This window comes from Mobula birostris, chromosome 4, assembly GCF_030028105.1.
Source record: "Mobula birostris isolate sMobBir1 chromosome 4, sMobBir1.hap1, whole genome shotgun sequence".
Classification (NCBI taxonomy): domain Eukaryota; kingdom Metazoa; phylum Chordata; class Chondrichthyes; order Myliobatiformes; family Myliobatidae; genus Mobula; species Mobula birostris.
In genome coordinates this window covers 203657431-203675854 of record NC_092373.1, presented here as the reverse complement: position 1 = coordinate 203675854, position 18424 = coordinate 203657431, and the positions used below count along the sequence as shown (strand labels likewise).

At 47.7% G+C, this 18424-nt stretch overlaps 1 protein-coding gene across 6 annotated transcripts in view; it reads left to right on the top strand.

The window, feature by feature from the left end:
- The window catches only part of dysf (dysferlin, limb girdle muscular dystrophy 2B (autosomal recessive)), a 391959-nt gene that overhangs the window by 198460 nt on the left and 175075 nt on the right, over positions 1-18424 (top strand). For all 6 annotated transcript variants that reach the window (XM_072256784.1, XM_072256786.1, XM_072256783.1 and 3 more), the window contains 2 exons: positions 3731-3812; positions 11005-11082. In XM_072256784.1, coding sequence (XP_072112885.1) covers positions 3731-3812; positions 11005-11082 — 160 coding nt within the window. The remainder of the gene's footprint in view (positions 1-3730; positions 3813-11004; positions 11083-18424) is intronic.

Here is an 18424-nt window from a genome sequence, read left to right as displayed (position 1 = left end):
CTGGAATATACTTTTTTTGGGCACCGTGAAAAATCTCTTTGAAAGTCTTCCACTGTTCCTCAACTGTCCCAGCATATAGCCTGTGTTCCCAGTCTACACCAGCCAAATCCTCCCTCATCCTGTTGTAGTCTCTGTTTCTTAGGCATAATACACTGGTTTTAGGTCGAACCATTGCACCCTCCATTTACATGAGAAACTCAATCGAACTGTGATCACTCTTTCCGAGAGAATCCCTAACTACAAGATCATTAATTTTACCTGTCTCATTGCACGTTCCCTTGTAGGTTCAGTAACATGCTGTTCAAGAAAGCCATCACAGATGCATTCCATGAAGTCCTCCTCAAGACTGCCTCGACCAACTTGATTCACTCAATCTATGTTCAAGTTAAAATCCCCCATGATAACTGCTGTTCCATGAGGCCACACTCAGGTTGGAGGAGCAACACCTCATATTCCATTTAGGTAGCCTCTGACCTGATGGCATGAACATCAATTTCTCGAACTTCCAGTAATTGACCCTTCTTCTCCTCCACCATTCCCAGTTACTGTTTCCCACTCTCACCTTATCTCCTTACCTGCCCATCACCTTGTTCTGGTTCTCCTCCCCTTTTCCATTCTTCCATGGCCTTCTATCCTCTCATATCAGACTCCCCCTTCTTCAACAATCAACTTCCTCACTCCTTACTTCACTCCTCCCCCTCTCCTGGTCTTGCCTATCACTCACTAGTATTCCTTTCTCCTCTCCCCCACTTTCCACTCTGATTTCTCACCCCCTTTTTCCAGTCCTGATGAAGGGTCTTTCCATAGATGCTGCCTGGCATGCTGAGTTCCTCCAGCATTTTCTGTGTATTACTTTGATTACGGCTTCTGCAGATTTTCTCTGGTTTGTGGTAGGCCAAAGTCAGCATGGTTTCCTTAAGAAAAATCTTGCCTGACAAATCTGTTGTAATTCTTTGAATAAATAACAAGCATGATAGACAAAGCAGAATTGGTAGATGTTGTGTACTTGGATTTTCAAAACTTATCACCTTTGATAAGTTGCCACACATGAGGCTATTTAATAAGTTAAGAGCCCATGGTATTACAGGAAAGATTCTAGCATGGATAAAGCATTGGCTGATTGACAGGGGGCAAAGAGTGGGAATAAAAGGAGCCTTTTCTGCTTGGCTGCCAGTGACTAGTGGTGTTCCACAGGAGTCTGTGTTGGCATTGATTCTTTTTAAGTTATATGTCAATGATTTGGATGAAGAATCAAATTTTTTTGTGGCCTAGTTTGCGGACGATATACAGATAGGTGGAGGAACAGATAGTGTTGAGGAAGCAGGGGACTGCAGAAGGCCTTGGACAGATTAGGAGAATGGGCAATGAAGTGGCAGATGGAATACAGTGTTGGGAAATGTATGGTCATGCACTTTGGTAGAAGAAATAAAAGTGTAGACTATTTTTAAATGGAGAGAAAATGCAAGAAAACTGATGTACAAAGGGACTTGGTAGTCCTTGTGCAGAATTCCCTAAAGATTAATTTGCAGGTTGAGCCGGTGGTGAGGAGGGCAAATGCAATGTTAGCATTCATTTCAAGAGGACTAGAATATAAAAGTAAGGATGTGCTGATATCTAAGGCTTCATAAAGCACTGGTGAGCTCTCGCAGAGTATTGTGGGCAGTTTTAGGCCTCTTATCTTAGAAAAGATGTGCTGACATTTAAGAGGGTCCAAAGGCAGTTCACGAAAACGATTCCAGGATTGAAAGGCTTATCATATGAGAAGTGTTTGATGGTTCTGGGCCTGTACTCACTGAAATTTCGAAGAATGAGGGGGATCTCATTGAAACCTATCAAATTTTGAAAGGACTCGATAGTGTAGATTTGCAGAGGGTATTTCCTATGGTGGGGGAGTCGAAGATCAGAGGACTCAGAATAGAGGGACATCCATTTAGAATGGAGATGAGGAGGAATTTCCATAACCAGAGAGAGGTGAATTGGTAGAATTCGTTGCCATAGGCAGCTGTGGAGGCCAAGTCTTTGGGTATATTTAAGACAGAGGTTGATAGATTCTTGATTGGTCAGGGCAGAAGGTGGAAGATTGGGGCTGAAAGGGAAATGGATCAGGTGTGATGGGCCAAATGGCCTAATTCCTCTCCTATATCTTAGGATCTTATATGCATGGAGTGATTGTATGTTGATAAAGTGATGCTAGGTACAGGCAGTCAAGCAGGCAGGGAATGGAGGGATATAGAGCATGTGCAGTCAGATTGGGATTGGCATTGTGGTCAGCTAGTGCTGTACTGCTCTGTGTTCTGTGATGTTTGGACAGTTTTACTCTGGGAACCTGGGGTACCTTTGCAGTTCCCGCTGCCCACCTCCCTGTGTCGCTTCCAGGAGGCATGGCTCTGTGTTCAAGAGAAACACTCTAAAGAGTTCTAATTTAGTTTACAAAAAAGCACAATATTGACCTTGATTGGGTGCCAGCTGCAGTGAGTGGTTGGGCTTATCCGGACTGCACAGAACATGTTATGAGGTGGTTTGGAAATGGGACCTTGCTTCCACTGGTGGGGTGAGGGAAAAGGGATTGATGTGTTCACTAGGCTGCAGGGCTGACAAAATGTTCCTGTCTCTGAACATCTGCGGAAAGCTCATTTTTCCGACTGTCGATACTATAAGACCATAAGACATGGGAGCAGAATTAGGCCACTTGGCTCGTCGACTCTGCCATTCCATCATGCCTAATTTACTATCCCTTTCTATCTGATTCACCTGCCTTCTCTCTGTAACCTTTGATGCCTTTACTAATCAAGAACCCATCATCGTCCGCTTTAAATGTACTCAGCGGCTTGGCCTCGACAGCCGCCTGTGGCAATGAATTCCACAGATTCACCAGCTTCTGGCTAAAGAAATTCCTCCTCATCTCTGTTCTAAAGAGATGTCCTTCTATTCTGAGGCTGTGCTTCTGGTCCTAGCCTCTCCCATTATAGGAAACATCTTCTCCACATCCACTAATCAAGGCCTTTCAACATTCAATGTATTCCAATGAGATCCACCCTCATTCTTCTAAACTCCAGCAAGTACAGGCCTTGAGCCATCAAACTCTCCTCGTACATTAACCCTTTCATTCCTGGACTCAGTCTCATGAACCTCCTTTGGGCCCTCTCCAATGCCAGAAAAGGGGCTGAAAACTGCTCACAATACTCCAAGTGAAGCCTCACCAATGCCTTATAAAGCCTCAGTATCACATCTGTGCTTTTATATTCTCATCCACTCGAAATGAGTGCTAACATTGTATTTGCCTCCCTCAACACTGACTCAACCTGCAAGTTAACATTTTGGGAATCCTGCACAAGGACTCCCAAGTCCCTTTGTACATCTGATTTTTGAATTTTCTCCATTTAGAAAATATTCTACACCTTTAGTCCTTCTACCAAGGTGCATGGCCATACACTTCTCCACACTATATTCCATCTGCCACTTCTTTGTCCATTCTCCCAATCTGTCCAAATCCTTCTTCAGCCTCCCTGCATCCTGTCCCTCCACTAATCTTTGTATCATCTGTAGACTTAGCCCCAGAGGCATCAATTCAGTGGACACCAGGAGATACTGGCTTTTGCGATGGACAGAGTGAAGGTGCTCAACAAAATGGTTCCCCAGTCTGCGTCGGGCTTGTGAGTGCCTTCACTGAGCTGCAAGAGCTCGCTTGGATGCTGCCCCCCTGACCTGTCAACTGTTCTCTGCTTCACAGGGAGGCATTACAGATGACAAGAATGAGGAGAAGACCCTTAACCTGGGCGTGAACACCCCGACTGTCTCCTGCATCTTCGACAGTGAGTCCTGTCATTCTTGTTCTGTCTCTGTCACTGCGTGGGTATGTCTGTCTGTGTGAATGTGTGTATTTATGTATGGGACAGAGGGACGGGAGATAAGATGGTAGAAGTGGGTATGTCTGTATGAGTGTGTCTATGTATGGGACAGAGGGACGGAAGATAAGATGGTAAAGTTGGGTGTGTCTGTGTGAGTGTGTCTATGTATGGGGCAGGGGGACGAGAGATAAGATGGTGGAACTGGGTATGTCTGTGTCTGTGTGTCTATGTATGGGACAGGGGGACGAGAGATAAAATGGTAGAGATGGATGTCTGTGTGAGTGTTTATATGTATGGGGCAGGGGGACGAGAAATAAAATGGTAAAGTTGGGTGTGTCTGTGTGAGTGTGTATATGTATGGGGCAGGGGGACGAGAGATAAGATGGTAGAAGTCATAGTCATACTTTATTGATCCCGGGGGAAACTGGTTTTCGTTACAGTTGCACCATAAATAATAAATACTAATAAAACCATAAATAGTTAAATAGTAATATGTAAATTATGCCAGTAAATTATGAAATAAGTCCAGGACCAGCCTATTGGCTCAGGATGTCTGACCCTCCAAGGGAGGAGTTGTAAAGTTTGATGGCCACAGGCAGGAATGACTTCCTATGACGCTCTGTGTTGCATCTTGGAGGAATGAGTCTCTGGCTGAATGTACTCCTGTGCCCACCCAGTACATTATGTAGTGGATGGGAGACATTGTCCAAGATGGCATGCAACTTAGACAGCATCCTCTTTTCAGACACCACCGTGAGAGAGTCCAGTTCCATCCCCACAACATCACTGGCCTTACGAATGAGTTTGTTGATTCTGTTGGTGTATGCCACCCTCAGCCTGCTGCCCCAGCACACAACAGCAAACATGGTAGCAGTGGCCACCACAGACTCGTAGAACATCCTCAGCATCGTCCAGCAGATGTTAAAGGACCTCAGTCTCCTCATGAAATAGAGACGGCTCTGACCCTTCTTGTAGACAGCCTCAGTGTTCTTTGACCAGTCCAGTTTATTGTCAATTCGTATCCCCAGGTACTTGTAATCCTCCACCATGTCCACACTGACCCCCTGGATGGAAACAGGGGTCGCCGGTACCTTAGCTCTCCTCAGGTCCACCACCAGCTCCTTAGTCTTTTTCACATTAAGCTGCAGATAATTCTGCTCACACCATGTGACAAAGTTTCCTACCGTAGCCCTGTACTCAGCCTCATCTCCCTTGCTGATGCATCCAACTATGTGGTAAGTGGGTATGTCTGTGTGAGTGTGTATATGTAGGGGCAGGGGGATGAGAGATAAAATGGTAAAGATGGGTATGTCTGTGTGATGTGTATTTGTATGGGGCAGGGGTGACGAGAGATAAAATGGTAAAAATGGGTATGTCTGTGTGAGTGTGTATATGTATGGGGCAGGGGGACGAGAGATAAAATGCCAGAAGTGGGGTGTGCTGAACTCGTGTCTCGAGTGTGTGACTGCCTTGCGTGTTTGAGTAGTTTTATGTACATATGTTTGTGTGCGTGTGTGTGTAAGTGTGGTTGTGTGTGTATATGCTTCTCCGAGGATCATCACCTTGTCGTGGTGAAGATTCTCGTGAGTTCCTGAGCTCCCAAGAACGATGCCACCTGGCACTCAGCTCCTGGCAGGGTCACCCACAGAGGTAAGGTCAAGGGGAGGGTTCCAGACAAAGATTCTGGAACTGAGACCTTAGTGGGCGAGCTGGTGGAAGATGTTGACACATCCCAACGGCAGTGAAGGTGGAGGAAGGCTGTGCAGTGAAGGGTCCTCAGCTGTTTTACATTCCATGTCACTGAACCCTGACCCCGATCTGTCAATGACCGGGGTGGTGGCTGCCCGTGCATCAGCCTCCCCACGTTAAAGTCACGCACAGGCGTCCTCCTTGGGGGATTCCGCCCGAACATCCCAGATTAAGTCCAGTGGCGATCAGCAAGTGGCAAAGAGGGGAGGATTGTGAGGTCTGAAAACCCCTCAGAATATGTGGATCCCAGATGAGTCTCTCCAGCTACCTGAGGACCCACCAATAGACAACCCTTTAAAGTCATCATACTGACTCGAGAGATCACACTACTACTTCTAGTACTGTGTGCACAAGGTGTGTGTTTCCGACAAGTGAGTGTGAATGTGTGTTCGAATGTCCACGTGAATCAGTGTCCGATATGTGTGTGAATGAGTGAGCCACGGAATCCAAAGCAGGGAAAACAGGCCCTTCAGCCCATCTGGTCCATGCTAGCTAAGATGCCCATCCAATCCAGTCCCATTTGCCCCTGTTGGCATCATATCTCTCTAAACCTTTCCTGTCTGTCTGAGTATGTGAGTGTGTTGTATTGGGATTTATGTATTATGTACCAAGAAAAGTGAAAGCTTGTCTTGCACACTGTTCGTACAGATCAGATCATTACACAGTGTTCTGAGAGAGAACATGGTAAACAATAACAATGCAGAGTAAAGTGTAACAGCTACAGAGAGAGTGCAGTGAAGATAGACAGTAAGTTGTAAGATCGTACTGAGGTAGACTGTGAGGCCAAGAGTCCATCTTATCGTACGAGAGTCAGATCTGATAACAGTGGGGTAGAAGCTCTCCTTGAGTCCCGTGGTATGTGTTTTTAGGCTTTTGTATCATCTGTCCAACAAAGAGGGGAGAAGAAAACTTCGAGGGTGGGTGGAAATCTTTGATTGGGTGGAAAATGTAAGTGTGTGTATGTGTGTCATTCTGTGTGTGAATGTGTCTGTGTGTTGGCGTGAGTGTGTATGAAGTGCCTGTAAAAAGTATTCACCCCCCCTTGTAAGTATTCATGTTTTGTTATTTTACAAATTGAATCACAGTGGATTTAATTTGGAATTTTTGACACTGATCAACAGAAAAAGACTGTTTTGTGTCAAAGTGAAAACAAATTTCTACAAATTGGTCTACATTTATTACAATTATTAAACACAAAATAATTGATTGCATAATGACTCACCCCCTTCAAGCCAGTATTTAGTAGATGCACCTTTGGCAGCAATTACAGCCTTGAGTCTGTGTGGATAGGTCTCTATCAGCTTTGCACATCTGGACACTGCAATTTTTCCCTATTCTTCTTTACAGAATTGCTCAAGCTCTGTCAGATTACTTGGGGATCATGAGTGAACAGCCCTTTTCAAGTCCAGCCACAAATTCTCAATTGGATTGAGGTCTGGACGCTGACTTGGACATTCCAAGACATTAACTTTGTTGTTTTTAAGATATTCCTGTGTAGCTTTGGCTTCATGCTTGGGGTCATTGTCTTGGTGGAAAACAATTCTCCCATGTTGCAGTTCTCTTGCAGAATGCATTAGGTTTTCCTCCAAAATTTCCCTGTACTTTGCTGCATTCATTTTCCCCTCTACCTTCACAAGCCTTCCAGGACCTGCTGCAGTGAAACATCCCCACAGCATGATACAGCCACCACCATACTTCATGGTAGGGATGGTGTGTTTTTGATGATGTGCAGTCTTTGGCTGATGCCAAACAGCTTTTAGTCTGTTGGCCAAAGAGCTCAATTTTGGCTTCATCAGATCACAGAACCATCTTCCAGCTGACTTCAGAGTCTCCCCTATGCCTCCGAGCAAACTCTAGCTGAGATTTCATGCGAGTTTTTTTCTATAGCGGCCTTCTTTTTGCCACTCTGCCATAAAGCTGCGACTGGTGAGGCACCCGGGCAACAGTTGTTGTATGCGCAGCCACTGAAGCTTGTAGCTCCTCCAGAGTTGTCACAGGTCTCTTGGTGGCCTCCCTCACTAGTATGCTTCTTGCACGGTCACTCAGTTTTTGAGGATGGCCTGCTCGAGGCAGATTTACGCTGTGCCATATTCTTTCCATTTCTTGATGTTTGACCTAACTGTACTCCAAGGGATATTCAGTGACCTGGAAATTTTCTTATATCTCTCTCCTGACTTGTGCTTTTCAATAATCTTTTTGTGGAGTTGCTTGGAGTGTTCTCTTGTCTTCATGGTGTAGTTTTTGCCAGGATACTGATTCACCAGTGATTGGACCTTCCAGATACAGGTGTGTTTTTACTACAATCAATTGAAACACCTTGACTGCACACAGGTCTCCAAAAACAGATCTCCATTTAACTAATTATGTGACTTTTAAAACCAATTGGCTGCACCAATGTTGATTTGGTGTGTCATATTAAAGGGGGTGAATACTTATGCTATCAATTATTTTGTGTTTCACATAGGCAATTAATTTAGATCAGTTTATAGAGATCCGTTTTTACTTTGACACGGAAGAGTCTATTTCAGTTGATTAGTGTCAAAAAAGGCAAATTAAATCCACTGTGATTCAATGTTATAAAACAATAAAACATGAAACTTCTGGGGGAAGGGACGGTAATACTTTTTAGAGTGTGTGTGTGTGTGTGTGTGTGTGTGTGTGTGTGTGCGCGCGCGCGCGCGTGCACTTGTTTAGTGAACTCCCAAGCATGTCAGCACAGAGGTGCCAAGCTTCCAGTGCTGTTCCCCTGGTACCCAGCACTGTGGTCTTTCAGTGTGTGTCTGCAGTGTCGTGCCTCTCCTTACCCATCTCCATGGACACCAGAGACTGATCGGCTCTGCATCCCTGGTGACAGTGATCGGATTCAGCTGCAAGTCTGTTCTGGAATATAAAGTCATTCAGTAGTGAGTCAGAGGAGGCGGGTGGGGCAGAGAGGGACTGACCGGTGTCTGCGTTAGCATCCTCCCACCCTCTCCTGTCTGGTAATCCATCTCCTTCCTCCCCATGGAATTCCCAATGCCGGATACAACATATAATGTTACAGCACGGGACAAGCTCCTTCTGCCCTCAATATCTGTACTAAACATGAAACTGGATCAAAGGAAATCTCTTCTGTCTTCGCAATGTCCATAACCCTCCATTCCCTGTATATTCACGTCCCCCTCTAACAGCCTCCAAAATGCATAGGTTCCACTATGACAGGGAAATGAGAGGTGACTTGTGAGAGGTGACTTGAAAGAGATGTACAAGGTAAGGAGCATAGATCGAGTGGACAGCCAGAGACTTTTCCCCCGGGCGGAAATGGCTAATATGAGGGAGCATTATTTTAAGGTATTTGGAAGAAAGTATAAGTGGGGGGGGGGGAAGGGATGTCGGAGGTAAATGTTGTTTACACAGAGGGAGGTGGATGCATGCCAGGGGTGGTGGTAGAGGCTGGTACATTACAAACATTTAAGAGACTTTCAGATAGGCACATTGGATGAAAGAGAAGTAGCGGACTATGTAGGAAGGAAGGGTTAAATTCATCTTAGAGTAGGTTAAAAGGTTGGAATGACTTTGTGGGCTGAAGGGCCTGTGTTGTGCTGTTCTCTGTTCTAATGTACGAGTTAAGAAAGTCAGTCCACAGGCACATGGGTGGTGTAGCGGTTAGCATGACACTATTACGGTGACACTATTACAGTGCGGGTTTAATTCCTGCCGCTGTCTCAGAGGGGTTTGTCCATGTTCCCCATGACTTGCTGTGTCTGCTCCGGTTTCCAGCTGGAGAGGCCTGTTACCTGTATCTCTACACAAGCACAGGACATGGAGCAGTGCCTGTTGGTTTCCTGAACAATGGTCCTTGTTTCAATTGAATTCAAAGTTCAAAGTAAATTTATTATCAAAGTACATATACATCACCATCTACAACCCTGAGATTCATTTCTTTGTGGATGTACTCAATAAATCTATAGAATAATAACCATAATAGAATCGATGAAAGACCGCCCAACTGAGACGTTCAACCAGCGTGTAGAAGACTGTGCAAATGCTGTAAAAAAAGATGAAATAATAATAAAATACTATAAATAAATAAGCAATAAATATTGAGACCATGAGATGATGCATCCTTGAAAGTGAGTCCATTGGTTGTGGGAACATTTTAGTGATGGGGCAAGTGACATTATCCCCCACTGGTTCAAGAGCTTCTGACTGAGGAGTAGTAATTGTTCTTGAACCTGGTGGTGTGAGCTTTGAGGCTCCTGATGGCAGCGATGAGAAGAGAGCATGACCTTGGTGGTAGGGTGGTAGGTGGTGATGGATGCTGCCTTCATGTAGATGTGCTCAATGGTAGGGAGGGTTTTACCCGCAATGGACTGGGCCGTACCCACGACTTTTTGTAGGATTTTCCATTCAAGGGCATTACACCTATGACTGTGTGACAAAGCACAGCTCCAAAGCCTATACAAGTGTGCTGATGACACCACTGTTGTGGGCTGTATCAAAGGGCATGCTGAATCAGTATACAGGGGGGAGATTAAAGTTTAGCTTAGTGGTGTCATAACACCAACCTCTCACTGATTGTAGACTGTAGGAAAGGGAAATCAAAGGTTCACATGCCAGTTATCATTGTAGGATCAGGGGTGGAGAGGGTCAGTAACTTTAAATTCCTAGGTGTTACTATCTCAGAAGACCTGTCCTGGACCCATCATATAAATCTAACTGCGAAGAAAATCTACTTCCTCAGGAATCTGCAGCGATTCAGCATGTCATCAAAAACCTTGGCAAACTTCTATAGATGTCTGGCTACATCACAGCCTGGTATGGGAACACAAATGGCTTTGCGTGGAAAATCCCACAAAAGATAGTGGATTCGGCCCAGTACATCACGGGTAAAACCCTCCCTACCATTGAGCACATCTACATGAAAGCAGCATCCATCACCACCTACCACCCTACCACCAAGGTCATGCTCTCTTCTCATCGCTGCCATCAGGAGCCTCAAAGCTCACACCACCAGGTTCAAGAACAGTTACTACCCCTCAGCCATCCGGCTCTTGAACAAAAGGGTGCAGCTACACCTATTTAAGGATGCTTTCATCTTGTTATTTCATGCTTGTTATTTATTGCTATTTATTTATATCTGCATTTGCACAGTTTGTTGTTCATTGATCCTGTTCTATAGATTTGCTAAGTACGCCTGCAGGAAAAAGATTCTCAGGGTTGTGTGTGGTGACACGAATGTACTCTGATAATAAATTTTACTTTGACTTTGGTGTTTCCATGTCAGACTGTGATGGAGCGAGTCAATAATCTCTACTCTCCCCCCGCCCCTCGGTCCCCTGCTGAGTTCCTCCAGCAGATTGTTTGTTGCTCCAGATTGTAGCATCTGCGGTCTCCTGTGTGACACCATCTCCTGTTCTGTTTTCAGGTGGGACGAGATATCATCTGCGATGTTACATGTATCAGGCCAGGGACCTGATTGCTATGGACAAGGACAGTTTCTCCGGTAGGTTTTATTGTTCAGTACATCTTCCACATCAGAGTCTGAGCCCTCCCGTGAGCCCACCACTGCCAAAGGATAATGTTGTCGTTATTCACTTGCGGCTGTCATGTGTGTGAGGTACACTCTGATCTCTGATATCAAATCTGTGCCGCCATGTGCTGCCACTCATGGGGCAGGCTTCGGGAGTAAACCCCAAGGAAAATCCGGAGCTGGAGTCCCTAAGCAATCCTACATGGAGTTCAAAGGTGACTGGCAGCTCCACTGGTGCCAGACTGTATCGGCTTCTGCTGCCTGCTGCATGGGCAACAGCTTGCTCTCCATCTCGTACTGGCCTGGCTTGGGGACTGGAACGCATTTAACGTAGACAGCTGGGACGCAATACCCATGGGCCACGCTGCCCAACGGAGGGCCTCCCGTGAGGTCCGGTGAAAAGCTGTTGTTTGAAGGTCTTCTGGATGCGAAGTACATTAGCACTCTCCCCTCAGCTCAGAGAGTACCTCGAGGTCATAGACCAGAATGCAGAGTAAAGTGTTGCAGATATAGTGGAGGAGCAGTGCAGACAGACAATAAGGTGTAAGGGCTGTGATGAGTTAGGCTGAGAGGGCAAGAGTCCACCTTTCGGTATAGGAGAGGTCTGATTCATATCTTACTACAGCAGCACATATGACACCCTCGAGCCTGGTGGTACGTGCTTTCAGTCTTTTCTATCCAGTGGGAGAGGGGTTGGGGGGGGGATTATTTGATTCTGCCGGCTGCTTTACTGAGGCAGTAAGTGGTGTAGACAGAGATGTGCCTGTTTTCCATAATGGACTGGGCTGTATTCACAACTTTCTTGTGGTCAGGTGTAGAGCAGTTGCCGTACCAAACCACAACGCTGTCTTTGGCAAAATAGTTGCCAGTGTTTCAGTGTTCCAGATTGTACACAGCTCTGGGGATAAAGTGGGGCAGTGGGATTAGTGTGGGGATAGAGTGGGTAGTGGAATTAGTGTGGGGATAGAGTGGGGCAATGGGATTAGTGTGGGGATAGAGTGGGGCAGTGGGATTAGTGTGAGGATAGAGTGGGCAGTGTGGGGATAGAGTGGGTAGTGGGATTAGTGTGGGGATAGAGTGGGGCAGTGGGATTAGTGTGGGGATAGAGTGGGTAGTGGGATTAGTGTGGGGATAGAGTGGGGCAATGGGATTAGTGTGGGGATAGAGTGGGGCAGTGGGATTAATGTGGGGATAGAGTGGGGCAGTGGAATTAGTGTGGGGATAGAGTGGGCAGTGTGGGATTAGTGTGGGGATAGAGTGAGCAGTGGGATTAGTGTGGGGATAGAGTGGGGCAGTGGGATTAGTGTGGGGATAGAGTGGGTAGTGGGATTAGTGTGGGGATAGAGTGGGGCAATGGGATTAGTGTGGGGATAGAGTGGGGCAGTGGAATTAGATGGGGATAGAGTGGGGCAGTGGAATTAGATGGGGATAGAGTGGGCAGTGTGGGATTAGCGTGGGGATAGAGTGAGCAGTGGGATTAGTGTGGGGATAGAGTGGGTAGTGGGATTAGTGTGGGGATAGAGTGGGGCAATGGGATTAGTGTGGGGATAGAGTGGGGCAGTGGGATTAGTGTGGGGATAGAGTGGGGCAGTGGGATTAGTGTGGGGATAGAGTGGGCAGTGTGGGGATAGAGTGGGCAGTGGGATTAGTGTGGGGATAGAGTGGGGCAATGGGATTAGTGTGGGGATAGAGTGGGGCAGTGGGATTAGTGTGGAGATAGAGTGGGGCAGTGGGATTAGTGTGGGGAAGAGTGGGGCAATGGGATTAGTGTGGGGATAGAGTGGGGCAGTGGGATTAGTGTGGAGATAGAGTGGGGCAGTGGGATTAGTGTGGGGAAGAGTGGGGCAGTGGGATTAGTATGGGGATAGAGTGAGCAGTGTGGGATTAGTGTGGGGATAGAGTGGGCAGTGGGATTAGTGTGGGGGTAGAGTGGGCAGTGTGGGATTAGTGTGGGGATAGAGTGGGGCAATGGGATTAGTGTGGGGATAGAGTGGGGCAATGGGATTAGTGTGGGGATAGAGTGGGGCAGTGGGATTAATGTGGGGATAGAGTGGGGCAGTGGAATTAGTGTGGGGATAGAGTGGGCAGTGTGGGATTAGTGTGGGGATAGAGTGAGCAGTGGGATTAGTGTGGGGATAGAGTGGGGCAGTGGGATTAGTGTGGGGATAGAGTGGGTAGTGGGATTAGTGTGGGGATAGAGTGGGGCAATGGGATTAGTGTGGGGATAGAGTGGGGCAGTGGGATTAATGTGGGGATAGAGTGGGGCAGTGGAATTAGTGTGGGGATAGAGTGGGCAGTGTGGGATTAGCGTGGGGATAGAGTGAGCAGTGGGATTAGTGTGGGGATAGAGTGGGTAGTGGGATTAGTGTGGGGATAGAGTGGGGCAATGGGATTAGTGTGGGGATAGAGTGGGGCAGTGGGATTAGTGTGGGGATAGAGTGGGGCAGTGGGATTAGTGTGGGGATAGAGTGGGCAGTGTGGGGATAGAGTGGGCAGTGGGATTAGTGTGGGGATAGAGTGGGGCAATGGGATTAGTGTGGGGATAGAGTGGGGCAGTGGGATTAGTGTGGAGATAGAGTGGGGCAGTGGGATTAGTGTGGGGAAGAGTGGGGCAATGGGATTAGTGTGGGGATAGAGTGGGGCAGTGGGATTAGTGTGGAGATAGAGTGGGGCAGTGGGATTAGTGTGGGGAAGAGTGGGGCAGTGGGATTAGTATGGGGATAGAGTGAGCAGTGTGGGATTAGTGTGGGGATAGAGTGGGCAGTGGGATTAGTGTGGGGGTAGAGTGGGCAGTGTGGGATTAGTGTGGGGATAGAGTGGGGCAATGGGATTAGTGTGGGGATAGAGTGGGGCAGTGGGATTAGTGTGGGGATAGAGTGGGCAGTGTGGGATTAGTGTGGGGATAGAGTGGGGCAGTGGGATTAGTGTGGGGATAGAGTGGGGCAGTGGGATTAGTGTGGGATAGAGTGGGCAGTGGGATTGGTGTGGGGATTAGTGTGGGGATAGAGTGGGGCAGTGGGATTAGTGTGGGGATAGAGTGGGGCAGTGGGATTAGTGTGGGGATAGAGTGGACAGTGGGATTAGTGTGGGGATTGAGTGGGCAGTGTGGGATTAGTGTGGGGATAGAGTGGGGCAATGGGATTAGTGTGGGGATAGAGTGGGGCAGTGGGATTAGTGTGGGGATAGAGTGGGCAGTGTGGGATTAGTGTGGGGATAGAGTGGGGCAGTGGGATTAGTGTGGAGATAGAGTGGGGCAGTGGGATTAGTGTGGGGAAGAGTGGGGCAGTGGGATTAGTATGGGGATAGAGTGAGCAGTGTGGGATTAGTGTGGGGATAGAGTGGGCAGTGGGATTAGTGTGGGGGTAGAGTGGGCAGTGTGGGATTAGTGTGGGGATAGAGTGGGGCAATGGGATTAGTGTGGGGATAGAGTGGGGCAATGGGATTAGTGTGGGGATAGAGTGGGGCAGTGGGATTAATGTGGGGATAGAGTGGGGCAGTGGAATTAGTGTGGGGATAGAGTGGGCAGTGTGGGATTAGTGTGGGGATAGAGTGAGCAGTGGGATTAGTGTGGGGATAGAGTGGGGCAGTGGGATTAGTGTGGGGATAGAGTGGGTAGTGGGATTAGTGTGGGGATAGAGTGGGGCAATGGGATTAGTGTGGGGATAGAGTGGGGCAGTGGGATTAATGTGGGGATAGAGTGGGGCAGTGGAATTAGTGTGGGGATAGAGTGGGCAGTGTGGGATTAGCGTGGGGATAGAGTGAGCAGTGGGATTAGTGTGGGGATAGAGTGGGTAGTGGGATTAGTGTGGGGATAGAGTGGGGCAATGGGATTAGTGTGGGGATAGAGTGGGGCAGTGGGATTAGTGTGGGGATAGAGTGGGGCAGTGGGATTAGTGTGGGGATAGAGTGGGCAGTGTGGGGATAGAGTGGGCAGTGGGATTAGTGTGGGGATAGAGTGGGGCAATGGGATTAGTGTGGGGATAGAGTGGGGCAGTGGGATTAGTGTGGAGATAGAGTGGGGCAGTGGGATTAGTGTGGGGAAGAGTGGGGCAATGGGATTAGTGTGGGGATAGAGTGGGGCAGTGGGATTAGTGTGGAGATAGAGTGGGGCAGTGGGATTAGTGTGGGGAAGAGTGGGGCAGTGGGATTAGTATGGGGATAGAGTGAGCAGTGTGGGATTAGTGTGGGGATAGAGTGGGCAGTGGGATTAGTGTGGGGGTAGAGTGGGCAGTGTGGGATTAGTGTGGGGATAGAGTGGGGCAATGGGATTAGTGTGGGGATAGAGTGGGGCAGTGGGATTAGTGTGGGGATAGAGTGGGCAGTGTGGGATTAGTGTGGGGATAGAGTGGGGCAGTGGGATTAGTGTGGGGATAGAGTGGGGCAGTGGGATTAGTGTGGGATAGAGTGGGCAGTGGGATTGGTGTGGGGATTAGTGTGGGGATAGAGTGGGGCAGTGGGATTAGTGTGGGGATAGAGTGGGGCAGTGGGATTAGTGTGGGGATAGAGTGGACAGTGGGATTAGTGTGGGGATTGAGTGGGCAGTGTGGGATTAGTGTGGGGATAGAGTGGGCAGTGGGATTAGTGTGGGGATAGAGTGGGCAGTGTGGGATTGGTGTGGGGATAGAGTGGGCAGTGGGATTAGTGTGGGGATAGAGTGAGCAGTGTGGGATTAGTGTGGGGATAGAGTGGGCAGTGTGGGACTAATACAGGAGCGTAGGATAGAGTGGGACAGTGAGATTAGTTTGTGGACCGACACAGGACTGTGGGAGAGAGCGGGGCAGTAAGATTAGTTTGGAGACTGTGGGTCAGTGCAGGGCAGCGGGGCCAATTCATGGAGTGATGTTGCTGTGCGAAGTCCTGATGGGATACATGGTTCCTTCAACTATAACGGAATTCTCTGAGGGCCATTGTTGTGATGGGTAGAACGATCAAAATGTGGCTGAGCTCAGATATTGCACAGACACCAAGGGCTGAGGTCAGAGCCAAGGTGTTAGGGATCGTCCCAGCCTGATCTACATTACTGTGCAAAGGTCTTAGGCACGGAAATACAACTAGAGTGACTGAGACTTCTGCATTGTACTGTATTAGTCGACGTGGAGTGAAGAGTGAGTTTGTAAATTTGGTGGGAACAAAGCATGTTGGGAATGGTGAGGGTGGATTGTCGCGGGAGGGTTGAGGGATGGGGGGCAGAGAAGGGGTGCCAGGGGTGGGGTGGTGATACTGGTGTGGACACACCCAGCCCTGAGACACCAGGCAAGGTCATTTGATTCCAAACAGTTACAGAATGTCTCTCTGATGCTTCCTGCTCCCTCCCCTCTCCCTTCCCCTTTTCCCAACCATGATTCCCCTCTCCCTGCCCCCTTCCCACTCTCAGTCCACAACAGAGACCCATATCAGAATCAGGTTTATCATCACTCACGTACAGTATGAAATTTGTTGTTTTTTTGTGAAAGCAGTACAGTACAATACATAAAATTATTACTGTACTGTGCAAACGTCTTAGTCACCTTAGCTGTATATACAGAATAGCCGCGTGGCCAAGTGGTTAAGGCGTCGGTCTAGTGATCTGAAGGTCACTAGTTTGAGCCTCAGCTGAAGCAATATGTTGTGTCCTTGAGCAAGGCACTTAATCACACAGTGCTCTGCGACGACACCAGTGCCAAGCTGTGTCGGCCCTAGTGCCCCTCCCTTGGACAACATTGATGTCGTGGAGAGGGGAGACTTGCAGAATGGGCAACTGCCAGTCTTCCATACAATCTTGCCCAGGCCTGCGCCCTGGAAACCTTCCAAGGCGCAAATCCATGGTCTCACAAGACTAATGGATGCCTATATATACTGTATATTTATTTGTGCCTAGGACTTTTGTACAGTACTGTATGGCAGAACCAAAGGGAACAGGTCCGGCTCAAAAATGGAGATGGCTTCAGGCTGCAGAATGAGACACACACCTACAGGCCGTCTGGGGAAGAAAGGTCCAGTAATGAAAGGATTTCTGAGTATCTGCCTGCAGCCACTGATGAGATGTCAGCCTCATTCACAACACACTGGAGGAACTCAGCAGGCCGGGCAGCATCTGTGGAATAGATCAGTCAACATTTTCGGCCGGAACCCTTCGTCAGGACTGAAGAGGGAAGGGGCAGAGGCCCTATAAAGAAAGTGGGGGGAGTGTTGCTTTGAACCCAGCATCTGCAGAGTATTTTGTGTTTGAGATGTCAGCCTCGGCTTGCCTCTTGCTGCTCTGTTGCCACTGCAGTGTGCGACATGATTTATTGGAGTGCAGAATCAGGGCTGATCGTATGAAGATGCATTAAAACATGAAGCATAGATGGGGGAGTGCACACTGCCCTTTTCCCAGGTATGAGATACAGTGCAGAACAGGCTCTTCCCATCCAACGAGCTGCACCAGCAATTTAATGCTAATCTCAACAAAGGACAATTTAATACACCCAATTCACTTTCTAACTGGTACATCTTCGGAATGTGGGGGTAAACCGGAGCACCTGGGGGAAACACACACACACACACACACACACACACACAGAGTCACACACACACAACGTACAAACTTTCTTACAGAGGATGTCAGAGTCGAACTCCGAACTCCACTACTCTGAGCTGTAACAGCATCACATTAATTGCTACGCAGCCGTGGCGCCCCGTCAGGAACTAGAGGACATGGGTTTAAGGTGAGTGGGGAGAGATTTAAAAGGAAATTGAAGGGCAACATTTTCACCAAGGGTGTGGTCCATTTATGGATTATTGCCCTATAGTCATATTCAAAGTAAATTTATTATCGAAGTACGTATATGTCAGCATTTACAACCCTGAGATTAATTTTCTCATGAGGATCCAAGAAACAGAAGAGAATCAATGAAAGACCGCACCCAATGGGACGGACAAGCAACCAATGTGCAAAAGACAACAAACTGCAAATACAAAAGAAAACGAAATAATAAAAAAATAAATAAATAAATATTGAGAACATGAGAGATAAAGTGTCCATTAAAGTGAGTCCATTGGCTGTGGGAATATTTCGATGATGGGGCAAGTGAAGTTGAATGAAATTATCCCCACTGGTTCAAGAGCCTGATGGTTGAGGGGTAATAATTGTTCCCGAACCTGGTGGTGTGGGTCCTGAGGCTCCTGTACCACCTTCCTGATGGCAGCAGTGAGAAGACAGCATGGCTTGGGTGGTGGGAGACCCTGATGATGGATGTGGGGTCAATTCCAATGTCTTAAGAAATATTTGAATGGGTACATTTATGGAGTTGAGTTTGCGGACAGATCAGCCACGATCTTATTGAATGGAGGGGCA